Raw genomic sequence first — 12,092 nt, forward strand, 5'->3', positions numbered from 1 at the left:
TATTGTTGCTGGGGCCTTCCACCCTGCCGCCTAACCCCTAGTCTATTTTCAGAGCAGCAGCTGAGCTGGAGAAGCCACAGGTCAGGTCACATCTCTCTGCAGAGACCTTCCAGATGCCTCCCAGCTCATTCAATGAGTAAAAGCCCAGTCCTGTATTCTACAAGGCACCCACCCTCTTCTCTCTCGCCCTTGCCTACTCTGCCTCAGCCCCTCTGGCCTCCTTGCCCTTCCTCAAGCACATCAAGTGGGCTTGCACCTCACAGCCTCTGCACTTGTGCAACCCCCACCTGGGGTATATCTCCCTGATAGCTACACAGTGCCTGCCCTCACTCCATCCAGATCTCTGTTCTGATGTTACTTTATCAGAGGTACCTTTCCTGGCTGTCTTTTGTAAAATATCTCCTACCACCACTTGCTGCCCTCATTTCTGTTCCTTAACGTCACCTGACACAAGCCTCACCTCCGTCAGCCTCCGTACTGGCTTGTGCTTTGCCTTAGAGTAGGAGCCTGTTCTGCTTGATCTCAGCTGCTTGCCCACCGCCCAGGACTTTCTAGGTGGGCCTGAGATGCAGCACATTGTCTCCCCCAGCCAAGTGCACTACTAGGGACCTGGCTTTCATCCCAGCACCACTGGCTGCTAGGGAGGCCTCGTGGCAGGCAAGGGAACATACAGTCTCAGGCCACTGGGTACTTGGTCCACGTGCCCTTCCTGGGGATTTCAGGTAACCCCAAACTAGGTCTCTGCTGCCACAGACCTCTTGAGGTACTGGCGCAGATGTTTCAGAGTTGCCATGGGGAGAGAAAGCAGGTCAAGCTCCATCACACTGTTCCCCCTGCAGCTCTGCCTTCCTCTGGACAAGCTCAGAGACCCCATGATGGCCGTCAGGCAGCTCCTTCCTGGTGGACCCCAGGTGAGTGGTCCTCATAGAGACACCTCTGTGAGGCCCCAGGCCTTTCGTGGCTGCAGTCTCTTCATGGTTCCCTCTGAGGTGCTGGTCTCAGAGGGTGGATGATGCCCTGTATTCACCCCCAGTGTCCTCAGCCCTTGGGTTCAAGTCCCTGAAGTGTGCTGCACCCTGTGTTGTCCCAGCCCCTGAACTGGGTACAGTGAGGGCGGGGAGTGGGCAAGAAAACAAGTCAAAGTGATGCCTGCCTCAGAGCCCACTCTTGTGGGGAAGACAATCTAGTACATGTGCTTTGGGGGTGGGGGGGGTGGCGGTGCCCATCCTCACCCTGGTGCCTCCTGCCCCCAGGCCCTCCCTGGGCCTGACCCTGGGGTTGCAACAAGCTCTTGTCGTTCCAGGTCTTGGTTTCTTTCGAGGATGTGGCTGTGCTTCTCTCCCGGGAGGAGTGGGGCCATCTGGGCCCTGCTCAGAAAGGCCTGTACAGGGATGTGATGCTGGAAACCTACAGGAACCTGGTCTCGCTGGGTGAGGCTTCTCCCTGGAGCTCAGCTCTGGGCTTCCTGCCCCATGAATGGCCCTGGGGACTGGGACGAGGGCTGACCTCAAAGCTATTTAGTATTTCTCATCCTCTCTGCCCAGACATGGGGTGTTTTTCACCCTGGTCCCGAATAGTCCTGGTCTGCGCAGAGGAGGGGACAGGCAGTGCCAGGGACTCCCCCAATTTCTTTGTAGGACATATGGAAGGAGAATGTTATTCATTGAACACCAAGTATTTGCATATCTCCTTAATTAATCTTCATACATCTTTGAGGTTGGTGATAGGGTACACAGTTCATAGGTGAACGTGAGGCTGACAGACACCATCACTGTATTAAGTTCACATAGGCTCCCAGGGAGGATTTAGGATTTGGGTCCATTTGGCTTCAAAGCCCTACCTTAAACCTGGCTCATACTTAGGCCTTCTGCTGGGTATCAGCTCCTCCTCTACCATGAATCTTCTACATGGTATGTTCAGGCCCCAGCTAGGTCCCTTATCCATGGCCTCCCGGAGAGCTGGGTTTGACTTTTCTTCAGCTGGAACACAGACCTCTGTCTGTCTCCCTGTTTTGGAGAGCAGATGGCATGGGAGCTCATGACAGCCCACAGGCGCTGCCCTTGGGGCCGTCTTGCCCTGGACCTGGGTGAATTGTCAGTCCTGCTTCCTTTTCTTTTCTCTGGAGCAGGACTTCAAGGTTCCAAACCAGATGTCATCTCCAGGCTGGAGCAGGGGGAAGAGCCATGGGCCCCACACTCACCAAGATTTGAGGGGAGCTGGGTCTGGAGACACAGGAGTCAAGGTGAGTCTGCAGGAATACGCCAGGCTCTCCTGCCCTGCTGGCAGGTGCTGCCCCTCACCAGGTGCTTCCCGTGAGCTCCAGACGAGTCTTGTCTTTGCTGGCATTTTGCTTTCCTCCTTCTCCACCGTCTGTCTCTCCTTTTCTCTTTTCCTGCTGTTCATGGCCCCTATTCTGTGCCCGTAAATGGGTTTGTATTTACCTTTTACCCTAGAAAGTGCTCTTTCAGTTCCTGAAAAGAGCTCAGGCGTCTTTCTCTGGCAGCTGCCTCCCTGCGCGGAGCCGCCTCCCAGTCACTTCCATGTCACCCCCTCTTCAGGCCTTGCTGGCGAGCTCTGCCTTGGCTGCTTAGAGACGCCACCAGGAGACTTGCCCTTCTGCCCAAACTCTCACTCCTGCCATTCATTCAGAGTTCCCAGGCTGACTCTGGGCTTTGGGGAAACATATGAATTAGGGCTTCTTCCTGTGTAGCGAAGGATTTGGGCATGTAAACAGTAAGCAGGGCAGAGTTCCCTGCTCTGTGCTGCCATGGCAGCTAACATTGCCTGGCTGGTTGTGCTCAGTGCATTCCCAGCACTGTGTTGGCACAGTGAACTTACACAACCTCCAATATCCATGCAGAGTCAGTGCTCAGGACACAGGCACAGAGAGGTTCAGTTGCTAGCCCAAGGTCACACAGCTGGCCAGGGACAGAGCTGGGTAGTATCCCTGGCAGACAGGTTCCAAACCTCACACCCTTTTTGTTCTTTCTAAAAATAGAGTTTTTAGGATATAATTAGCATATAACATGCTGTGCATATTAAAACATACAATTTGGTAACATGTTGAATATGTATGCGCCTGTGAAACCATCCACTCCCATAGAGAACCAACATTCATTACCCCAGAAAAGTTCCCTCATGTCTCTTTGTAATCCCCCTCACCCTTTCCCACCTCTGTTCTGAAGCAATTATTGATCTCCTTTCTGTCATTATAGATTACATTTTCTAGAGTTTTTTTATAGTTGTCATCATAGCACATGTATTCTTCTTTGGCTTTTTTTGATTCACATAGTTATTTCGAAATCCATTCATGTTGTGTATCAATAATTCATTTCTTCTTATTCCTGATTGGTATTCTCTTTTATGGATATCTAGTTTGTGTATCCATTCTCTGTTAGTGGACATTTGGATTGTTTTCAATTTTTGATTCATACAAATAAAGCTGCCATAAACATTTTTGTACAAACCTTCATATGACCATACATTTCCTTTTCTCTTAGGTAAATACCTAGGAATGGAATGGCTGGGTTACATAGCAACTGTTTATTTAAACTTTTAGGAAACTGCCAAACTGTTTTCCAAGGTAGTTGTACCATTTTACATTCCCACCAGCAATGGTTGAGAGTCCGTTTCCTCCAGTTCCTCACCAACACTTGGTGTGGTCAGTCTTTTTAATTTTAGCCACTGTGATGGATGTGCAGTGGTATCTCATTGTGGTTTTGTGTTTAATTTCCGTAATGATTAAAGAAGCTGAGCATCCTTTCATGTGCTTGTTTTCCTTCTGGATTTCTTCATTGGTCTGAATGTCTGTTCAGATCTTCGCCTATTTTTAAATTGAGTTTTTGTCTTACTGTTGATTTTAAAAGTTTCTTTCTGATTACAGGATGTTCTCTTTATAAGTCCTCTGTCAGATAGATGCTTTGCATGGGTTTTTCTTCCACTCTGTGCCATGTTTTTGTTTTTGTTTTTTATAATTTTCTTCAGCGTGTTTTGAAGAGTATAAGTTTTAAATTGTGGTAAAGTCCAGTTTATCAGTTTGTTCTTTTATGGATTGTGCTTTTGGTGTCATAGCTGCGAAATCTTTGTCTAACCCAAAAGATTTCCCTCTTTGAGAAGAAAATTTTATAATTTAAAATGTGTACATATTGCATTTCAGTCTTGATTCACATTGAATTAGTTTTGGTTGTGAGGTATGATCCAAGTTTACTTTCTTACCAATGGGTCTCCAGTTATTCCAGCCATTTGTTGAAAAGACTGTCCTTTCTCCACTTGCATTGCCTTTGCACCTTTGTCAAAAATGAGAGTCCGTGTGTGTATGGATTGATTTGGGGGCACTTGAGTCTCCCCTTGATCTGTTGTCAGTCTTCACTCCACACACTGTTCTGATTGTGAATGCTTTACTAAAAGCCTGGAAATCAGGTAGCGTTAGTCCTCTGATTTTTGTTCTTCCTTTTCAGAGTTGTTTTGGCTTTTAGGTCCTTTGTATTTTCATATGAATTTTAAAATCAGCTATTGATATCTGTAAAAAGTCCTGCTAGTATTTTTGTTGAGATTGCATTGAATCCATAGATCAATTTAGGGGAACCTGACATATATTGAGTTTTCTGACCCATGAACAAGATATATATCTCCATTTATTTATGTCTTGGTTTCTCAGTAATATTTTATAGTTTTTTTGTGTACAGGCATTTTACCTCTTTTGTCAGATTTATCCTTAAGTATTTCATAATTTTTGGTGTTTTTGCACATGGTATTTTTTTTAATTCCAATTTCCAGTTGCTCAGTGCTTGTATATAAAAATAGAATTAAATTTTGGATGCATACAGTGGGAACACTTGTGTATGTGGGGGAGGTAGGGTAACAAAGTGCTGTAAACAGTTTGTAACGTGGCCTCTGTCTCTCTCACCTGGACTTTCCCTGATGAAACAGAACCAGTTACACGTACTTTTGGGGTCCTCTGCAGCTTCTCCACATGCAGTGCCTCACCTGTGAGATACACAGTCTGTTAAACACTGTCCCCTGGTCACTTCCTTTTCTGTCCTGTCCTACCTCCCTACCTGGATGGAGCAGTAGTCCGTCTCCTGGGAGATGTCCACTCTCTGGGTCCACGGTGTGCAGTGGGGAGAGGCCTGAACAGAGACACGGGTGTTTAAGGGGAAGTAACAGGGCCACGTCAGGTGGAGTTGGATTTGATTCTTATCCCAGGAGAGTAGGAAGCTACGGGATGTGTGTTTAAAAATAATTTATTTTTGTGCAGTAATATGTATCAATTTAACAGCACAACAGAACTGATCTGTGTAGAGAAGTGTGATGATATGAATAAAACATCACCCTAACTCTTGCCTCACAGAAATGTTCGTTCTCTGTGTTAGGTGATGGTCTTTCACAGACCCCAGATGCATTGTCTCAACCAGATAGAAGTTTGTCTCCCTCCCAGGTAACTGGGTCCCTGTTTGGTGGGTTCTCACTTTGACATGTTCGTTTGGAGGCCGGTTTGTTTGTCTTGTTTCTCTGCCACCTTCTGGAGCAACCTGTCCAAACACTCAGCTCCAGGTTTAACGGCAGGCCATGAGAGAAGAAAGGGTGGAAGGGCAGTTTCACTCCTTGAAGTAGTCAGAGTCCGGTTACGTGGCCCCACCTCACACTGTCACTTCCTAGCAGTTGCTCTTAACTTACCCACATGTCCTTGTGGTTCATACAGACAATTCCAGTGACTGCAGAACGGGTATTCCTGTAGAGCTGTTTCCTCTTCTCCCTTTCTATGCTGCTGTTGTACACCTGTGCGTGTTACAAATACAACAATACATGTTTGTAATTGTTACTTTATAGAATTCTGTGTCTACCATGGAAACTGAAAGAAGAAATGAAAGCAAGCACATATGTATACAGTTTCTACGGTCTTATTTGCCGTTTATCTTCCTTTGTTCCTGTGCATGTAAGTTACCGTCTGCTGTCACTTCCTTGCTCCAGCACGTCTCTACTCTCACCTACCTCCTTTGTGCTGTTTTTGTCGCATTTGAGACTTTTCTGTCTGTGACACTGAGATTTAGACTAATGTATATCTCATCCTCATCCCATTTCTGGCACAGAGCCCTGTAAAACCCTCACCCTAAGTGATAAGGCCAGTTTGAGAACACCCCAGGGTATGCATAGGCCAGCAGTCCAATCCAGCTGGACTGGACAGCAGTGTTCTCAAAAGTCAGTCTTGGAGGTTTGACCTGACTCCAGGAGGGTGGGAGGAGGAAGGAGTCTCCTGCCCTCTCAGCCACATTTCTCCAGGAGCTTCACCTGGGATGTGGAGGGGATGATGAGCGCTGGTGGTCTAACCTCCTGGTGAGATGTGGTAAGCTTTGCTGGGAGCTGAGGGGAGAGGAAGCCCCTTCTTGTCCCATCTAACTGGAGGGAGTATCTGTCGTGCTGAGCTGAGTGAGTGGGGGTGCAGCTGGTCACGGTTCAGGTTTCACACACACTTGCTCTTCTTACCAAGTTTTGGTAGAGTTTCTTGGATAAGCGTTTCTCCATTGGCTGTTTGCCCTTAGGACAATTTCCAAAGACAGTAAACGGTTGTTAGTCTAGGCTGGGTGTTTGTTTGGTTTTGTTTTAGTACTTCCTGCCAGCTCTGCTCGCTTCGCTGAGACATGCATCCATGGGGTTCATTACGCTGTCATCAACACGGAGTTTCCCAGCTTTTGGTTTTGAAGAATATTTTTGCTGGACATGGAATTCTCGGTTGACAGTTACATTCTTCAGTACATTAAAGATGTCCTTTGTCTGCTGTCTTCCACTTCTAAAGCCCTGCAAGTGTGGCGACTGTGGGAAGGCCTTAAGCGTTCGCTCCCCACTGGTGCACCATCACAGGACTTACACCCGGGAGAAGCTGTATGAGTGCAAGGAGTGTTTTGTTTTGTTTAGGGTCAGTTTCCTTTCGTTGGGTCTCAGAATCCAGGTGTATCACAGCTGTCACAAATGTCCCGGCACTTCTGCTCATTGGAAGCGTATGGTGTGGGCTGCTGCACACATCTGGCTGTTTTGCCTTGTGCTGCACCTTCTGTTTGAAGGGTGGGCTGCTTATTTGTTTCTGTTTTTCTCTATTTTCTATCATTTTTGTCTGTGAGACCAGTTGTCCAGATGAAATTGTTTTTCCTGTTACTCATTATTCTGTATACCCTTCATTCGTTAAGTCATTTATGATTCATTTATTTCTCAGCAGGTGTTTGAATGCCTGTTGTGTGTAAGCCAGGGAGATACCGTGTTTCCAGAGTGTGCGGCAGTGAGGTCAGCAGAGCTGGTGACCTTCCAGGCCTCCACTCCCTTCACCTTCCTTATGCTCCTCCTTTCTGGGAGCCCCTCTCCCTCAGTCTGCCCCACACCCCTGCTCGGCCTGTGCCTGGTGAGCCCACCTGCAGGTGGGGGCCTCTGACCGTGGGCCTCCTTCCCTCCCTCCTTCACTCCCACACCAGCTCTCACTGCGCTGACAGCACGCTTCTCTCTGCTCACCTTCTCTTTCCTCTTCCCAGTGAGGTCGTTTTTTCTTTTTGCATCCTAAGAACCCAAATCCTCCTAGGAGAGAATTGTTTCGTATAAATGTTCCTATTTACGTTCAAATTATCTCCCATAGTAAAACATGAGTAATTCATTTTCTTCCCATTCTTTCAGGTTATGAGTCTAGGATGGATAAAAGGGAGTTGACTCCAAAGCAGGAAATTTCTGAGGAAATAGAATCCCAGAGAACAGAATCAGAAGAACACGTAAGGACTGCTTCCAAGGAATATGATTTAGAGGAGATGAGTAGAAGTGAGAGAAAGCTAAAGAATTGCTGGGGAACATTTGCAGTGGAGGGCCTTGGGAAGGGCCCCCCCGAGAAGAGCAGTCTCAGGCCAGTGACAGTGACACGAATGCAAACCCCCACAGGGGAGGGAGGCCCGAACGGCAGGCCCACTGAGGTGAACTGCTCTGCAGATGCAAACCCCGTCAGACACCGCAGACTCTCTTCAGGGGAGAGTCTCTGCCAGGATGTGTCACATGCAGAGAACGCCCAGCCGAGTGAGGACCTCACAAACCTCCAGCGTTTCCATGTAGGAGAAAGAGCGTGCCAGGCACCCGAGTTTGTGAAAATGCCCAGGCAGAGTTCACTTTTCATTGAGAACCAGAGGATTCACTGTCCAGAAAAACCCTTTGAAAAGTGTGCTGAGTGTGGAGAAGCTGTCAGTCAGAGCAGAGCCCTCACAGAGCATCAGAGGGCTCACAGTGCAGAGAAGTCCCGCACAGTGTGAGGAACGCAGTGAAGCCTTCCCTGCTCCTCCCTGCAGTTGCTCAGGACTGGGACCCTCGCACTGGAGAATGGCCCTACGAGTTTAGTGAGTGTGTGAAGGCTTTCAGTGCACACTCGCCTGACGGTCAGCATCTGAGAGTTCACACAGTGGAGAAGCCTCATGAGTGCAGGCAGTGTGGAAAGGCCTTTGGTCACAGCTCTCACCTGACTCGTCATCAGAGGACCCACAGTGGGGAGAAACCCTACACGTGTGAGGAGTGTGGGAAAGCCTTCAGTAGACAGTCGCACCTCACGCAGCATCGGAGAACCCACTCTGGAGAGAAACCGTATGACTGTGCTGAGTGTGGCAAAGCCTTCAGTGCACGATTATCTCTCATTCAGCATCAGAGAGTGCACACAGGAGAAAAGCCCTATGAATGTAACGAGTGTGGAAAGTCCTTCAGCCTGAACCGAACCCTCATTGTTCATCAGAGAATTCACACTGGAGAAAAACCTTATGGGTGTGATGAGTGTGGGAAAACGTTCAGTCAAAGGGGACATCTTATTCGGCATCAGCGAATCCACACTGGAGAGAGACCCTTTGAGTGTAAGGAGTGTGGGAAGGCCTTCAGCCAGAGTTTTAACCTCGTTCACCATCAGAGGACACACAGTGGCGAGAGACCCTACGGGTGTAATGAGTGTGACAGGGTGTTCAGCGCACTCTCCTCTCTCGTCCAGCACCAGAGAGTGCACAACGGGGAGAGGCCCTATGAGTGCCACCGGTGCGGCAAGGCCTTCAGCCAGGGCTCACACCTGAACCGGCATCAGAGGAGTCACACTGGGGAGAAGCCTTACGAGTGTAGCGAGTGCGGGAAAGCCTTCGGACAGGTGTCTACCCTGACGAAGCACGAGCGGACGCACAACGGGGAGAAGCCCTACGCGTGTGATGTGTGCGGGAAAGCCTTCGGACAGGTATCTACCCTGACCAAGCACGAGCGGACGCACAACGGGGAGAAGCCCTACACTTGCAGCGACTGTGGGAAGGCCTTCAGCCAGAGCGCACACCTCATCTGCCATCAGAGAATCCACACTGGGGAGAAGCCCTACGAGTGCGGCGACTGCGGGAAGGCCTTCAACGTTCGCTCTTCCCTGGTGCACCATCACAGGACTCACACTGGGGAGAAGCCGTACGAGTGCAGGGACTGTGGCAAGGCCTTCAGCCAGCGCTCTCAGTTTATTCGGCATCAGAGGAGTCACACTGGAGAGAAACCCTACGTGTGCAACGAGTGTAAGAAATCGTTCAGTGTCCGCCTGTCCCTTATTCAACACAGGAGGATTCACACTGGAGAGAAGCCCTATGAATGCACTGAGTGTCAGAAATCCTTCCGACAGCGCTCCCACCTCATGCGACATCAAAGAACGCACAGTGGAGAGTGACCTTATGCGTGTGACCAAAGTGGGAAGACTTTCAGTCAGGGAATAACTCTCATTGGTCAAGAGAAAATTCACAAGCTTCAGAGAGGCTAGCAAGCCCAGACGCTGTTGGCTGTGGGGACCTCTGGTGCAGAGACGCTTTCATGCAGCACCACCGTAAAGGCCACAGTGGGGAGGGACTGCTTTGTTTGATCAGTTCTTCACTGTTGCACAGCAGGAGAGTCATACTGATGAGAAGGCTGTCACTTTACGACGTTCAGCCTGGACATTCAACCTTCAGGCCTGTAGCTACCTCCCAGTGCACTGCTAACTGAAGGGAGGCTGCCAGATTATGTGGTAAAAGTTCCAAGGTAACGCACCTCTGTGTGAGTGGCCCCGACAAACACAGTAAATACTCTTGCTCTGACCCTGTCTTTAAGCCCCAGACCTTCCTGCTCAGTTCGATGCCCCCTTTGGCCTGGTCTTTCTTCTCTCTTCTCTTCATCTGCTTCAGCTTCAAGAGAAGCAACTGGGATCCTTGGGCTCTGCGTGATGGAGCCAGCCTGGAGTTCTCTTGGTTGTTTGTAGGGCCTTTCTGGAATGCTTTTGCTCTAGTAAGAGGGACAATGCCTTTACCTTCAAAAGCATTCCCCATTTTTAGCATCAAACAATGCACAGTGGCGAGAAGCCTCTTGAGTAGAAGCAAAATTTGTTAAGGAAAGAGGTGAGGCTTGTGTGCAGAGGCAAACAGTTGGAATCTTGCTGAGAAGTCGAGTGACTCATATAAAGTGGGTTCCAAACTAGAGGATAATTTGGAAAGGAAACCCCTGAGAATTGGGAAGAAGATGGGCATAAAGTAGACACTGTGGCGTGGGACCCAGGACATAATTGAGACTCTGTTGGTAGTTTCCAGAACCATTTCTGAGGCAGAGAAGGTGAGTGGTTGATGTTCCCTTTCGCTGGGCAGCCTGGCGTGGGGCGAACCCTGTCAAGGCGGCAGGACCCAGGTGAGGCAGGGCCACAGTGCTAAGCAGCCTAGTGGGTAGATTGTCGTACGGTCGTTTGTCTGCCTGTGAACCGCTGTCTGCATGCTCACAGGCGCTTTTGGTCCCTTTTGGTCCCTCCCTGGGCTTTGTTGGTCAGCAGTGTCTCAGCGCCCTTGGCTATCCCACACGCAACCTGAGGGGCTCTGCCCTCAGGGCTCACCTTGTCCTGCAGTGTCTCTTCAGTGTCTCCAGAAATTTCTCTAGCACTTCCTTCTACTTCTTTTCTGGAGGAAAGGTTAGCATCAAAATGGGCTGAAATAGGGTTATAAATGTGAGAAATTCAGCAAAAACAGTCTGTAAGAGACAGTTCTAGAAACTGAAATCTGGCAACTGACAGTGTCTGTAGAGTCTCTGATGAGCAGGTGGGGTCGTTTGTGCCGACACTTGGGAAAGGGTGAACCAGTTGAGATTTGGGATGAGCTGTAGTGGCATGGTGCTTTGTGGATAAGAATCAGGGCAAGAAGGAAGAGAAGGAAGAGTGATGAATTATGTAATAGCTGGACATTCTGTTTCTTCATAGTATCCTTCTGAATAATGAGTTTATTCCAATTTTCCTGCTCATTGAAGGAACTTTCTCTTAGAAGTTGACCTGCCTTTTCTGATACTGACTTGACTCAGGGTTCAGGCCTCATTTTCCAGGCTCCTAGCTGTGTAGTAATAGTATTGGTCTTTACTCATTTTAGGATTTTGAAAAGCTGGTTGGAAACTGCCTCTTGGTGATACCCCTCCCAAGCATTCTTCACCACAAATAGCTTTGACTTTTTTAAGTGGGGTTAGTCCACTGTGATGACAGTGGTTATCACGTGCTGAACAAAAATCCTGATTCCGTCATCAAACCTTTACCTTAGCGTGTGCCAGTTACTGTGATGATGCTTTGCCCGGGTTTTCTCATTTAATCCTCACGTCAGCTCAGTGAAGTAGGGACTTTTAACCCCGCTAACCCCATGTCACGGTGAGACTGAGGCACAGAGAGGCTGCTCAGTGGAGGCTCCAGCACCACGAAGCTCCACCGCCTATGGGTGTGGATGCCTGCTGAGCCGCCGCAGGCCTGCACCTGCTGCACCCCCAGCACCCCAAAAGTTAAGGTACCACTGGGCAGGGGGCTGGCAGTCCTGCGGCTGGCCCATCTGACTATTTCTGGACTGTTGAAAGTGTGGTTTAGTAGATGAGTCTTCCAGACGTGTTACCCACAAAGGAAAATGGAAAACGGTCCACAGTTGGGAGTCTCTGGCCTGTGACTTCACTAATCATTGCCTAGTCACCGTGTTCCACCTGAGAGATGGAATGTCTGTCTTCCTGAGATGACCGGACACCTTAACCTCCTGAAGCTGTGTCAGAAGCTCCTTCCCTGGCTCTCCTGGCTGCGGTCTGAGATAGGGCCT

General features: G+C 49.0%; 1 protein-coding gene and 1 long non-coding RNA gene across 2 annotated transcripts; both read left to right on the forward strand.

Moving 5' to 3' along the window:
- The first annotated feature begins 1,410 nt into the window (after window positions 1-1,410).
- LOC116659900 lies at window positions 1,411-7,785 on the forward strand. The gene is made up of 4 exons (XR_004315273.1): window positions 1,411-1,430; window positions 2,129-2,242; window positions 5,830-5,935; window positions 7,657-7,785. It is a non-coding gene; the product is annotated as an uncharacterized LOC116659900 (long non-coding RNA).
- A 406-nt stretch (window positions 7,786-8,191) lies between these two features.
- LOC116656669 (zinc finger protein 252-like) lies at window positions 8,192-9,726 on the forward strand (the record flags this gene model as incomplete). Its single annotated transcript, XM_032468210.1, has 1 exon — window positions 8,192-9,726. A coding segment is annotated over one exon (1,497 nt), but the record flags the coding sequence as incomplete, so codon positions are not given.
- Between the last annotated feature and the right edge of the window lie 2,366 nt (window positions 9,727-12,092).

The sequence above is a fragment of the Camelus ferus genome, chromosome 25, assembly GCF_009834535.1.
Source record: "Camelus ferus isolate YT-003-E chromosome 25, BCGSAC_Cfer_1.0, whole genome shotgun sequence".
Lineage (NCBI taxonomy): Eukaryota > Metazoa > Chordata > Mammalia > Artiodactyla > Camelidae > Camelus > Camelus ferus.